Raw genomic sequence first — 15,164 nt, 5'->3', positions numbered from 1 at the left:
CTAATTCACCTTCATGCTGTTTCCTTTTGCATTTTTCTCAGCTTAGACAATGAAATTTTGACACAGTTTATAATCAATTTCCAGTCAATTTTAAATTTCAAGTTCTCCTATACTAGCATAAAGCTGCAATGTTTGCGTTCAGCATTCCGCAGTAGAATATTTATTTTCAAAAAAAGTTTTCACAAGATTGTTTTTAAAAGTTTCAGAGAAACATCTACATTGGGATTAGATTTTTACGAAACCAGTATTTTAGACCAAACATGTCTTACCACTGTCTTTCTAAAAGCTTCTAGATGTATTACAAATGGAAAGTTAAATCAAATTTTATTTTAGAAGTGATTAATTACAAAATACTTTTCAATATGATTAGTAAGACTATGTACATTTAAAAACTTTACTACACATTTGCCTCAACCAAACAACTTTTTTACCCAAGTGCTTAGAAGAGTATTATTTTAAAAATATTTTTAAATGAATTATATCGCAGCATGTAATATTTGAAGCTATTCATTTAGGTTTTAGTTAACATTTAATTAAGATCAGACATATAGCTAAGAAGATTGCTTTAGACAACTTGGATATATAATTCATATGGAACTCTATTTTAGCTTATCAGTAAATACATAAATATTAAGATGACAACATAAAAAACATGGGCCAGATCCTCAAGTGGGGTAAATCAGCATAATTCTGTTGAAGCCGTGTGTGTGTGTGTGTGTGTGTGTGTGTATGTATACACACACGCATGCAATTTGTACTATTATTTTGGTTATTAAAGAAAGTTTTAAATATCAACTTTTAAACGTTTACACTTTTTAAATTTTTTTCATCGTTGACCAAAAATCAATGTCGGTTTCATACTAGAGTTCTTAGTACTGCAACATGCTGTAGCCCTGCTTTGACATAAATGAGACTTCATCTCTTGAGAGACAGGATTAGGGAGGTAAATGGATCAGTAGGCCGGAAACAGAATGTCTGTACCACCTAAGATACACCCGCACAACATTTACAATGGACAAGATAACAACAGATAAGGTAAGTCGGGAATGTAAGAGGACGTTAGAGTAAATCATACATGAACAGTGCCTGGACAGAGTATGCTGTGCAGGGACTGATTCCTACAAAGTAACCAGCCAATCTCAAAATGTGTAATGCAATGTATAGTAAATGCAATATAATGTATAAATATATACAAAGGAAGAGTTTTGCTCTGTACCTTCAGATATGTGGTATGCACTGTACCCAGCCCCTACGCGTGTGCGTGTTCAACTCAAGTGTAGTTTGATTGTATGCAATAAAGAAAACTCAGTGATGAGCTCTGAGTCAAGCTGTGTTCTCGGGAACTAAGGTCTTGGAGGATGAGTAGATAATGTCTCAGAAGCCACCCCAACATATTCCTGAGCGGATAAGGTCTCCGAAGCTACCACTACTTACTGGTGCAGCAACTCAGATCTATTTGTCTGGAGCAGGTAACATATACACCCCTTAGTGTGAGGATCACAACCTAGCATTAAGGAAAATGGCATTGGAAGGAATTAAGGGTTTAATATGAAGAACTTCGTACCACACTGGAGAAGTACGTTAAATCTACGGGCTCTTTAGAGAAGTATGAAGGGGAGAGTGGGATCAAGTGAAAAAGGAATTCCAGAGAGCAAGGAAAAAAGAGGCACATAAAAAATAAATGCTTGCCTGAGCACACCAGAGGTCTGCTGAATGCCACTGAAATTTTCAAACAATAGGCCACTTTTGCAACCATGGAAAAAATCAATAACTAGTTTTTCCCCCCTAAAACAAAATAAGCCCAAATCAAGACAACAGTTTCTCAAGGATCGCTTCTGATGGCTAAAACTTTACAAACAAAATGTGTCACCTTAAGGGATGAATGTATAAAGCAGAAAGAATAAATGAAAGTTGTAGAGAAGGAAACAAACTAAATAGAAAAGATTCCTGAAAGTCAAGGAGAACACAATGCCTGTTACCTATTTACAGGAATCCAAAGTAAAAAGCAGCTGTCTGTCAAAGACTGTATTTAGTGAGTATACCTTTTGCAGGCAAAGTATACGAAGTTAAAAAATAAGAACAAAAAACCACAAAAGATAAGTTCAGAGCCGCCAAAAGTATTCGCCTGAGAAATGTGTCCCTTTGGGACATAAGGGATTCAAGGAAAGAGAAAGAGGAGTTAAAAGGAGCTTTTGCACAAATGAACACTGAAGAGTTCAGAGGGAATTGAACGCTGGGGTTGTGAAATGCTACAGTGAAAATGTTAAAGAGGATGCTGAAGGGTTAAAGAAGAGAATGCTTGGCTTGATAATGAAACCCAGTAATGGCAGTATAACTCTTGCAATCACACCAAGTAAAACCCTTAGTAATCAAACAAATTATACAAATGTGAGGTCAGGTGGTGACAACTACCATCAATATATGCAGTTTTCCCCCAAGAAGATTTCACAACTATTCTGAAGGAAATGGGCCCTTCCAATAATGAATCTGTAAACAATTGTGCTGTTGCTGCAAATCAGTGACAATCTGATCTTAATTGTATTATGGAAGATTTGGTCAAAATGACGAAAAAGGAAATAGGGATTTGGATATGGCTTGATTGCTTCTGAATATACTAGTGGGGAAGTGATCTAGGTTTTAGTGTGCAGAAAAATAAATAAGAGCAATTTAAGGAGCATTAATCAGCTCAAAAAACAGATTTACTAGATTTTTTTTAACAAACTGAAAATTGACTGCCTGTCAGAGAAAGAAAGAAAAAATTACGTGCAATAATCAGCTTATTAAAGCCTCAGATAGCTGACACACACAAGGAAAATAAGGGAGTGAAAACAGCACTAAAAACAAGGGCTGTCAATTAACTTCTGTTAACTCAAAGAATTAATTGCTGTTTTAATCACACCGTTATGCAATTGAATACCAAGTGAAATTTATTAAATATTTTTGGATTTTTCTTTTTCTTTTTTTTTTTAATATTTTAAAATGTATTGCTTTCATTTACAACACAGAATACGAAGTGTACAGTGCTCATTTATATTATTTTTATTACTAATATTTCCACTCTAAAAATGATAAAAGATAGTATTTTTTAATTCACCTAATACAAGTACTGTAGTGCAATCTCTTTATCGTGAATGTGCAACTTACAAATGCAGATTTTTTTATGTAACTGCACTCAAAAACAAAATAATGTAAAACTTTAGAGCCTACAAATCCACTCAGTCCCACTTCTTTAACCAATCGGTCAAACAAGTTTGTTTACATTTACAGAACATAATGCTGCCTGCTTCTCATTTACAATGTCACCTGAAAGTGAGAACAGGAGTTCACATGGCACTATCCTAGCCAGCTTTGCAAGGTATTTACACACCAGATATGCTAAACATTCATATGCCCCATCATGCTTCGGCCACCATTCTAGAGGACATGCTTCCATGCTAATTATGCTCGTTAAAATATAATGTGTTAATTAAATCTGTGACTGAACTCTTTGGGGGAGAATTGTATGTCTTCTACTCTGTTTTACCCACATTCTGACATATGTTTCTTGTTATAGCAGTCTCGGATGATGACCCAGCAAGTTATTTGTTTTAAGAACATTTTCACTGCAGATTTGACAAAACGAAAAGAAGATACCAATGTGAGATTTCTAAAGATAGCTATAGCACTCCACCCAAAGTGTAAGTATCTGAAGCGCCTTCCAAAATCTGAGAAGGATGAGGCATGGAACATGCTTTCAGACATCGTAAAAGAGCAACACTCAGATGCGGAAACTACAGAATCCGAACCATCAAAAAAGAAATCAGTCTTCTGCTGGTGGCATCTGACTCAGATGATGAAAATGAACATGCATCGATCCACAATGCTCTGGACTGTTATCGAGAAGAACATATCATCAGCATGGACGCATGTCCCCTGAAACGGTGGTTGAAGCATAAAGGGACAGATTAATCTTTAGGGCATTTGGCAAGTAAATATCTTATGACACTGGCTACAACAGTACCATGTGAATGCCTGTTCTCATTTTCAGATGACATTGTAAACAAAAAGCGGGCAGCATTATCTCCTGCAAATGTGAACAAACTTACTTGTTCAGCCAGTCGCTCAGACAAGAAGTAGGACTGAGTGAACTTTGTTTAGTTTTTGAATGCAGGGGTTTTTGTTGTTGTTTTTTTTTTGACATAATTCTACATTTGTAAATTTAACTTTCATGATAAAGAGGTTGCACTACAGTACTTGTAATGGGGGAACTAAAAAATACTTTTTTTTTTACAGTGCCAATATTTGTTATAAAAAATAAACTGAACACTGTACTTTTATTCTTTTTTGTAATTGATAACAATATATTTGAAAATGTAGAAAACATCCAAAAATATGTAAATAAATGGCATAATATTGTTTAACAGTGAGATTAATCACAATTTTTTAATTGAACAATTAATCACGATTAATTTTTTTAATCATTTGACAGCCCTAGTAAAAACAAAATGTTGCAAGGATACAGCAGTTAGAGCACAGGCCAAAAAAGTTCTCTCTCCTGTGAAGAACTTAATTCAAAGCTTGAATTCAAAAATAAAAATTGCAGTTCAGAAATGTAACCAATTGAAATGTGTCATCTGCGCATAACATGCAATTTACAAAAGGAAAACTTCAGGAGAGTAAATTTATTTTAGGAAAGCAGGTTCAAAGACTCAGCTGGCAGGTAAATATTTATTTGGTCTCTCAAAACTGTTTACAACACAGTAAGGGACCACAGATTTTAAGAAAACTCCTATTTAAAAAGAAAATGTAAAATGTATTGGAAAAATAAATTGGCTTTTCATAAAGATTCCACTAAAAATCCAGCTAAATCTTTCATTCATAGTCACAAAGGTGACGCAGACACTGAGCAGCAGCCAATGTCTCCTGGCATTCTTAACTTTGTTAGTTAATCCTTTGGGTGTCTCAATGCTTTTATGAAGTTTTAACTTCTTTTTTTTTAAACTAGGTTATAAAAGTTAAATATAAATTTGCAAATAAAAATAGGGACTGAACGGGTGGCCAGAACCAGGATAGTGGGAAAAGATCCTTGATCCCTTTTTCAGTAGTAAAACAACTAAAAGACTGCAGAAGCAAAATAATAATAAAATAAAATGACAATTCATCTCCAAGAATGGGCATAAGAGAAGCGGGCATATGAACAATGAACCTTAAGGTGACTGAGTGATCAGAGAGTGACTTGTATAGGGGTACACGAACACTCTGTAAGCACAAAACAGTTCCACTTCATATAAATATTAAATGAATATACTAATATATAATTCAATTAATACAGCTAAAAATGTTATAGCAAATAAAAGTGCAAGTTAAAGTATGAAAGATGACATATTACTTAAAGTCCTACAAGGGCTCCAAAGAGGAGCCACAGTAAGCTCTTTTCTTTTTCAGATGGCCGTGTACTTTGACAGCAGACAGAAACCCAGCACCAAGGAAAATCAGTAAATATAAGATGTGAAGCCCAACTACTGAAATCTTATCCAAAAGTTTTGTTTAACTGTGGTGAAAAATAAATGTTACTAAGTGAGGAAAAACAAAAACCACATGGTGGAGTTCTGTAAATAAATTTAAAAATATAGAGTAAAATATCCTAGATTGAAAACAATTGCAAATAATTTAGAATTAAGACCTATTAAGGAAATATTGTACAAAGATGTTTTGTTTGTATGTCAGTATTACTGAATTTTACCATTTCTGCAGTCACCCTAAGGATTGTGCCCCCCTAAAATTTGGTGGAATACTGTTAAAAACTGTTGAAAGGACTTTCTGGACAAAAATGTATCTTTTAGAATGCAGAAGACTGCCCAGATGGAGGGCAATGACACCAAAGGAAACTTAATAGGATTGGGACAGTAACTGGACTGTTTGAAATTAGTATGTCAGTCTAAAAACCAGCTGACAGAGATGTATGGGAACATGACCAAGCATTTCAATAGAAGATACTGTACCAGCAAAAGTACTGCATCCACTGAACGAGCAAAACCAAGGATTCATTAATGAAACTTTGTTAACTGCATATAATATATATAATGTTATACAGTAACTCCTCACTTAACGTTGTAGTTATGTTCCTGAAAAATGCAACAAAGCGAAACGATGGTAAGCAAATCCAATTTCCCCATGAGAATTAATGTAAAGGGGGAGAGGGGGGTAGATTAGGCTCCAGGGAAATTTTTTCACCAGACAAAAAACTATATATTATATAGATATACATACAGTATACGTTTTAAACAAACAATTTAATACTATTCACAGCTATGATGATTGTGAAGCATGGTTGAGGTGGTAAAGTTAGAGGGAGGAAGAGGGAGGGATATTTCCCAGAGAATGCTAAATGATGAACTAGCACTGGATGAACTCTCAAAGATTAACACATTGCTGTTAATGTAGCCTCTCACACAAGGCAGCATGAACACAAAGGAGGGGAGACAGCACAGCAGACAGAGACAGGCACACACCTTGTGTGTCAGAGAGAGAGGGAGAGATGCACGCTGCCCTTTAAGTAAGCTGACCCACTCTTAAGTGCATCCTCTTTTTAAGTGGATCATGAAGGTGAGACTGCAGCTGCTGCCCAAGCTCTCTCTGTCTCTCTCCCCTCCCTGCTCTATATGGAGAAAGAGTAATCAGGGTGCAGGAGTGGGGGGAGGGGGACACCCTGACATTAGCCCCCTTCCTTCCCCCCCTGCACAGCAAGCAGGAGTCTCTGGGAGCAGCTCCAAGGCAAAGGGCAGGAGCAGAACATGGCAGTGGGGGGGAGGGACAGCTGAACTGCCAATTGATAGCCTGCTGGATGGCTGCAGCACAGGGAACTTAGGGGAGTGGGGAGCCGACAGGGGGAGCTAATAGGGGATTGCCTGTCCACCCTGGTTACAAGCCCCCACCAGCTAGCTGCAACAGGCCGCTCCTCCTGTAAGCGTGGGACAAAGTAGGCGGCTGACAAACGACTTTAGAAGAGAGCATTGCACAACTTTAAATGAGCATGTTCCCTAATTGATCAGCAACGTAACAACAAAACAACATTAACCGGGATGACTTTAAGTGAGGAGTTACTGTAATGGCTTTTAAAGAAGTATAGCATTGAATCAGTGTATTCTAATATCATCATGTGGGGGATACATGCTATCAAAAGTCAAACCAGTCTTGAGTGAGTGATACGAAGCAAGAAAACTTGCTCTTTTATCACCCTAGAAAAGTTAAAAATGTGGTACAAGAGAGGTAACACCAGCTACCCAGGGTAAGAAAATTAACAAGGGTCCATGAAGTTAAATGCGAAACCACTGCAACCCATATAGAGTGGAAGAAGTTTGTTTTCCTTCCTCAAATACTGTTGCAAGACAATGCAAGATCTGGAAAGCCCCAGACATCCTGCTGTTTGCACCTAGGGGACACTTACATATGCAGGTGTAATGTCTTACAGACAAGAGTTGCTGGCATGTGGATTCACTCCAGGAGAACAGTACAGTTTAGATGCTGGAACGTTCATAAAGAAAAAACTAACTATGGTAGCGGTAACAAATATGTGCTGTACAAGGACTGGTTCCTACAATGTAACCAAGCTAATCCCAAAATGCTATATATAGTAAATACAATGTCATGTGTAAACATATTTAAAGGAAAAGGTTTGCTCTAACTCTGGGTGTGTTGTATGCCTGGTACCCACCACCTATGCTTGAGTCTGATCAGCTCAAGTGTAGTTTGACTGCATGTCAATAAAGAAACCTCAGAGACAAGTTTGGCATTAAGCCGAGTTCTTGGGAAGCGACTGAATAAGGTATTGGAGGCTACTGAATGGATAAGGTCTCAGAAGCTACCCCAACACGTGGGTTTCAAACACTGCAGCAAAAAAATTTCTTTAAAAACCTATTTGGAATCTATTCAAATATAGCTTGGGGAACCAGTTCAAAGTCTTGTATAAGACTTAATTTTTCTTTTAAAAACAAATTTAAATTTTAGGCCAAATTTAAAGAAACAAAATCAACTTGAACTCTCTAGTGATTTAAGATTTTTTTTTAAATGAACTAAATGCACGTTCAGATATGATATCTGTCATCAAAATCCTCTAGCAACTGTTTTGAGGTTTTACAATCACTTTTTTAAAAATCTCTATCGTTTATGCTGCATGAAAGATCAACATGGGAATCTGACTATGACTGAACAGGAAGTAATTTACTTTGTGCATATTAAAAGAACAACAACAACAAAAAGATTTTCCTCCTCCATGGTTATCTTAGCTGTTATTCTGAACCCTAGTAGATAAGCTTTCAAACAAATGTGATATTTAAACAAGTAATAACCATTTACACATGAAGACTAGATTTCAAAGGAGCCTAAGGCCTGCGTTCCTTTAAAAATCCAGGACAAAACAAATAAAGCATTAAACTCAGATCAAAAAGATAACAGACCTCTTCTTTTGTTAAATGCTGTTCACGCATAACATCCATATATGTTCTGGCATTCATTTTAGGATCAGGTGTCTTCCCTCCTGCAGAAGAGAACAGCAACAGGACAGGAATACAATAAGTACAGGATAATCAAAAAAATGGACTTTTTTCACTGTCCTGCTCTAATATTATATTATTCCATAATCACTTAATTTTACTTTTTTGATTGAATTTTTTTAAAAATTACACGTATCTTACTTTTATTCAGTTTGTTGATCAATTTAACCTGTTTGAACACAAACATAACTACTGCAGTTTAAAACAAATATTTTATACCAGATAAAAATGATAAAATGACAACACAGTTAAGAGTCTTCAGAAGTGATGGGTTCCTGGGTTGCTAATCCGGAATACGTACACTTTCGTGCCTTTGTGTCCATCAGCAGTTCTGACTTCAAGCAGCAGAATAGAAGCCTAGAAAATTATCTCTTTACCATTAGTAACACTTTGGAAAGATATTTATATTCAAAACATTACCTTGTGTAAGCTGTTAAATCCTACTTGTTATCTGACTATGAATAACTACTGTATACCTAGATAATGATTCAAAATGTTTTAGCATAAAGATCAGTTTATACATTTGACAAATTTGGACAAAAAAACCCCTCCAGTTCTTTATTTTGAGGTGTCATATTGTAGAAGGGCTTCATTTTTTATATAATAAAAAAATGAAATTATACTATTTGACCCTCTTTTCTTCTGAAGGTATAATTACAACTGGGAGTTGACTGTAATACAGTACATTTACCATCACAATGATACTCACAGGCAAAAAGATTTTTGTATACCATGTTTTATTCTATGTATCTTGAGTTTTTATTTTAACTTTTAAATACTTTACGGAAGCCCAAGTATATAAAAATGAGACTCATCATGGACACACTATTCTAAAAAAATGTGCAGATTTGCTATACAAGCAGTATAGCATTACAATTTAGAAAAAATAAAATTCTTAAACATTTTCTATACTTAAGATCATTGCCCAATTGGCAGTGTCATTCTGACACTAGCTTTGATAGGACTTTCCTTTGGAATACTTTTTCACCATAATTTACACAGGATGTGTTGAACTGCACCCTTAAGAATGCAGACAGGACTGGCATATAGCAGTACTGCTGTAGGAAAGAAATTAAGGACAGTTAGTATGGGCCTGTGAATTCTGACAAAACATGTTTATATCAATTATTACAATTAAGCAAGTAAAATAATTAATATCCCTATTAATTCATGCAGGCTGAAATTCTAATTTGTAAAACCTGCAACAGATTCTAATTTTAAGCAAACAGGCGCCTTATTTTCACTTGTGAAACTCACTCACCTGAGGAAAGCTTCCATCAGGCCCATTATGTCCCTTGTGCTGACTTGCATACTAAAATTAGCAGAACAGACTTGCACTATTAAAAGTATCAAAGTCTCTTTATATGCTTTTTGTTTCACTCAGCTATACTACCTGTATTAACATAAGATGGTAAGAATTATGTGCTCTATTTTGAGAATTAGCATTTCAAAAGCATTAATGCTGTAAATCTATGATTTGGAATGAAAACTTTCCATGTACTCAAAGTACAATTATTTTGAGCACAAAATACATAAGTTGTTCAAAGTACAGTACACAACCCAAAACAAAATGAAAAGAGAAACCTTTAACCCTTTGTGTTTCTATGGCAATGGCTCATTATTTTCTTGTCCTTCTACCTGGAAAGAAAACTTGTGTTATAAAGATGAAAAATATGACATCCATGATTTCAACCAAATCTATAAAAATCTATATAAAAAAGGGGATGTTTAAAACAAAACTAAGTTCATAAGCATGCCAAAAGAAATCAAAGGGCTAAAGACAATTTAAGACAACAAACTTGATAAGACCTATAAAAAAGTGAAACCAATTACCATCTGCAAAAGGATCAAGACGCTCAGGAGAAATGATCATCATCCGTCTGTGCTTTTTGTATTCATCTTCTCGATCTGCAATCTTCTGTGGACGATGTTCAGCAAAGGGATCATACTTAAAGTAAAGAATATTTGATTGTTAGCCCACTATACAAAATAGCAGTATGAAAGATATCTGATGAGTGGTAGAAAGGTAAACCCATGTGAGTTTCCAGTATTACTACATAGGTTAGGATTTATTATACAGTCTCAAATCATGAAACATCGGAACAGTAAACTGAGGGGAAATTACCCTTTACAACTGGAAAAAATGATTGCTACCAGTGAATTTCTGTCCAGCAGTCACATCTGACTAAACCACATTACCATGCTTCAAATGAATTGCTCTTTCATTTAACTCTAGTTTTTTCTCCTCCTTATAAAGATGATTTTCAAGCACTTGACTCTGTTTTCAGTAATTATAAAACTGCCAGTTTCATAGTGAAAGAACTAATGTATTTTTCCAAATGGTTTTTAAAGTCTTAAAATTATGGAACATAAAATCTACCGGAACCACTTTAAGATAATATATTGTAAAATATTTTACTAAAAACCAAAACAATTACACAAAAAAACCTAGAATGACTTTCCTCTATACTCATAAATTTAAGAAAATTCACCTGTTCAGTTGACTGTGGTATGTCATTAAGCAATGCCACTGGAGCATGGTACCCTGGCTTCTTCTGACCAAGCAAACTTGTAGAGGAGTAGTCGTCATCATCCTGTTAAAACAAAATTTTCAGAAAGATAAATGCATTGTTTATTTTAAACTACATGTTGCAAGATTTACATTTCTATATTATATCAAAATAGAACCAGCTACATTTACGCTATACTTTATCCCCCTGTTCATAAAAGTAGCTTTACTCCAAAAAATCAACTGCTGAGCAGATGATGCTACCTACGTTATTAAAATATAGCTTGCCGATGTGCAGGCATCATGTGTTCTGCCACGTGTTACCAAGCATGAAGTAAATTGTCTATATTTGTTAAATAGAAGTACTAGATGATCTCCAACATCAATTGTTGGAAATGGAAGATGCCAGAGACATGTAATATACCTAATAAAAAGAAATCTCTGCTCTACACAATCCCCAATAAAGCAATCCAATCTGAAATTTTGAAAAGAAAATGGCCATGTAAATGACAAAATTTCAGGAGGGAATTCTGATGGGAAACCTGGCAGTGGGGGCGGGAAGGAATCAGAAACTTATAAAGAAACTGCCAACTCAATAATAGCTACCAAATCACAAACAGAATTCTAAACATAATATTATTAGAAATTCTCATGTGAAAAGTACCTACAATATATATACTGTACATATAATAATCTAACTATATTCAGTACAGATATTCCCTCCTACAGTTCTGTAGCCAGTTTTAATACTATTAAATAGCTATTAAAAGTAAGCCATTTGAACTGAAATATATGCAAAACAGTTATTAAATTGACTTTCTCCCTTTCATTAGGAGGTCTGTTTTAAATGCAGCCTTTGACCTCTTCTAATGATAAGTAATAGCACTTGCTTACTAGCTTTTTTTTTTGTCAAGTATCAAAATACCTACTATGTAACCAACTTTTGAATTACAAGTGTCAGCTTAATTTTTGTTTTGTTTACTCTTCTCCTTACCCCATATACTTTTTTAAAGAGTATACCTGGGTTATTAAACTACACGGTCTACTTCTTTATAGTCAGAGGAGTTAATAGGTGTTTTGTGACTATTCACACAACTAGAATTTTGGTTATGACTTAAAATATTTGCCTAAACTTTATAAACATTGGGAATGAATATTTTGACAGTCTTTTATTTAAGGACATTATTGAGGAGAGGAGGTAAATACCAGCAAAAAGACAATCCCTTTTAATTTTCTCTCTTTTTACTCTTAGAGTCTATGTAAATTAAAATTTTAAATTTTACTGAGTTTGAAATTTTAAGATTAAAATATTCAATCTGTTAAGAAACCTGCTAGTTTTTTTTCTTTATTTGACTAATTTTAAAATACTCAGAGAAACAAAATTAAGATCTGAATTATTTTGACAGCTTTCCCTAAATCAAATATGTTTCACTTACGTCTTCTAGTTCAGTTGCTGCAATAGAAGTCACATATCCAGCAAACCTGCTGTCACTGCCACCATAAATCTCTTGATCATAGTATCCTGTGGAATCAAGGCCAACTCCCTGAGCTTCATCAAGGGCAGCCTTTTTTCCTTGAATTTCTCGAATCTGTGCTTCAATATCTAGGAAGAAATAATCAATTTTAGTATTCTTATCTAGTTTGTTGTCAAAGCAAAGTTTACAAGCATGGTAAGTGGTGAGACATTTGAGAAAAATCCAGCAAATAATATAGCAGTATTTAACATTACACAGAAAAGACTGATTTTTTTCCTCCCTATTCCAAAGTGATCCTCTTATAGTAGCGTCTCTCACGCACACTTATATTGGAACAATATCTAAATGTACTGCAAGTGAGCCAAATTTGGGGGGGGGGGGGGGGGGATGTTCCTGAGATACAGCTTACCCCAAGACTGTTCTTAAGGTTGACATATTCTCAATTCTTTTTGAGCAGACCTAAGGATTAAAACAAAGTTCTGATCATGCCTAAAATGGCCTCAACTGTTCAACATTTATCTTAGCTAGTGAATGACACTCACTAACCTGTTTCCCATTATTTATTAAGTTTTATTCAGCTATAAATGTATCTGTTTGCATGGATATGGAATAAAAGTATATTTTTGGAAACTTAATTAATCTTTATTAGTTCACAACATATGCTGGGTAGGGCTGACATAATTCACAAACAATAGTAATAGGTACATTTACAATGTTATATTACTACACACACAGCACTCATTACAAGGTTCATACCAGGGTGCAAAAGAGCAATGCCAGACAGAGCGCACTACAGCAGCACAGATTACTAGAGCTCATTAATGAAATGGTCTTTCAAAGGGCAGGTGCGGGGACAGATGCTCTGAGACTGATCCACTGGCGTCAATTTAGCAGGTCTAGTGAAGATCTGCCAAATCAGCTGCAGATCACTCTCCGGTCAATCCCTGTACCTTACGCTTCTCATCAGGGGTAGAGTAAATCGGTGGGAGATCTTCTCCCGTCAACCCCCCACGGTGCAGACCCCGCAGTAACTCGACTTAAGGTACGTAGCTGGAGTTGCACAGCGTAGGTCAATTTATCACGGTAGTGCAAACATAGCCAAAACCTCTGTGCACCAAATAGCTCTAGTTTGAGTTCTTCTTACTGGTCTGATATCCAGCTGCCTAAAATCAGAAGACAGCCATTCTACCTTTGCATTCCCTCCCTCCTCCCCCAGCAGAAACTTTCCCTCCTTTGCTTCATAAATATTATGCAGGACACAGCAGGCAGCTAGAACTATTGGGATTTTTTTTCACTGAGTTTCAATCTTGTGAATAGACAGCACCAGCAACCTTTCAAACAGCCAAAGGCACGTTCAACTGTCACTCTGCATCTGATGAGCCTGTAATAGTACCACTCCTTGGAACTGTTGAAGCAGCTAGTGCACAGCTTCCTGAGCCATGGGAGTAAGGGGTATGCTGTGTTTCCCAGGATCACTACTGGCATTTCAACATCCCCAATAGTAATCTATCAATCTGGAAAGAAAGTCTCTGCTTGCAGCTTTCTGACCTGAACTTGTGTTCTTAAAGATGCATACGTCATGCACCTTCTCTGATCAGCTCACACTGATGTTAGTAAAGTGTCCCCAGTGATCGACTAATGCTTGCAATACCACAGAAAAGTAGCCCTTTCTGTTGATGTACTCTGTGGCAAGGTGGTCTGGGGCCAAAATAGATGGCATGCATCTCCCTATCACTCCACCACATTTTGGGAACCTCATTGCTGCAAAACCATAATGTTAAGCACATTGCCCAGTGTCACAGTCCTTTGACTGATTGGTAGCAATTGGGCATTGCAAGTTCCCACAGAGTAATCACCACTTGCTCCTCCTCCATCAGTGCAGATCTGTTTGGTGTCACTGCTGGAAGGCTCTGCACACAGATCCAGGAATGTGACCTTGTGCATCTGAAAATTCTGCAGCTATTGCTCCTTATCCAAAACCTGCATGACAGTGCAAACCCAACAGTCGGTGCTTGTTTACCAGGTCCACAACCAGTGTTTCACCATCTGCAGCTGTTCCATGAATACCGCCAATAACTATGAATTGTTTCTTTCTACGTCCCACAGAAATCTAGCCTCCAAGGAATCGTCATGTTCCCTGCAGCTCCTCTGGTGGCTTTGCAAATACCGCAAGATCAGGTGCCTCATGCTTGCAATGCTCATCAGAATAGTAGAGCTGTGCAGGATCCATACTTCTGAAACACATGGCAGACAGTGAGAGGGGATGTGCAGGTTTGTGGGGATTTTGAAAAGAGTCACAAAACATTATGGGATGGAGAACATTGCATTATGAGATGCTGAAATCATGTTCCCAGCACCCCTGCATGACTCATTTGGTCCCATGAGGCATTGCAAAAACCTCCCAAAACATCCTGCATTAGATGGTGGCACGCTGCACAGTGGGATAGCTATCTATGGACACTGCTATCTGCATCAATGCAACTGCCGCTAATGAGGACGTGTACCACTGACACAAGTAGGGTGACCAGATAGCAAGTATGAAAAATTGGGACACTTTTTTCTGGGGCAGGCAGACGAGGGATATAATTGTATATATAAAACAAAGACCCTAATATCAGGACATCTGGTTACCTTAGACACAAGGAGCAT

At 36.4% G+C, this 15,164-nt stretch overlaps 1 protein-coding gene across 5 annotated transcripts in view; it reads right to left on the bottom strand.

The window, feature by feature from the left end:
- Nucleotides 1-15,164, bottom strand: part of SF3B1 (splicing factor 3b subunit 1) — a 44,629-nt gene that overhangs the window by 15,790 nt on the left and 13,675 nt on the right. Inside the window, exons 2-6 of one of the 5 annotated variants that reach the window (XR_012656628.1) lie at nt 12,477-12,643; nt 11,024-11,125; nt 10,365-10,479; nt 8,833-10,169; nt 8,436-8,515 (exon numbers count right to left, since the gene is read on the bottom strand). Coding sequence is in view for 3 of the 5 variants with exons in the window: in XM_032803625.2 (XP_032659516.1) it covers nt 8,436-8,515; nt 10,365-10,479; nt 11,024-11,125; nt 12,477-12,643 (464 nt within the window). In the remaining 2 variants the exon portion in view is untranslated. Of the gene's footprint in view, nt 1-8,435; nt 10,170-10,364; nt 10,480-11,023; nt 11,126-12,476; nt 12,644-15,164 lie in introns of those variants that run through there. The other 4 variants (XR_012656627.1, XM_032803625.2, XM_032803629.2 and 1 more) reach the window with 4 other exon arrangements.

The sequence above is a fragment of the Chelonoidis abingdonii genome, chromosome 10 (genome assembly GCF_003597395.2).
Source record: "Chelonoidis abingdonii isolate Lonesome George chromosome 10, CheloAbing_2.0, whole genome shotgun sequence".
In the NCBI taxonomy this organism is placed as follows: domain Eukaryota; kingdom Metazoa; phylum Chordata; order Testudines; family Testudinidae; genus Chelonoidis; species Chelonoidis abingdonii.
Note: the sequence above shows the minus strand (reverse complement) of the source record. Positions and strands in the feature narration are given on the sequence as shown.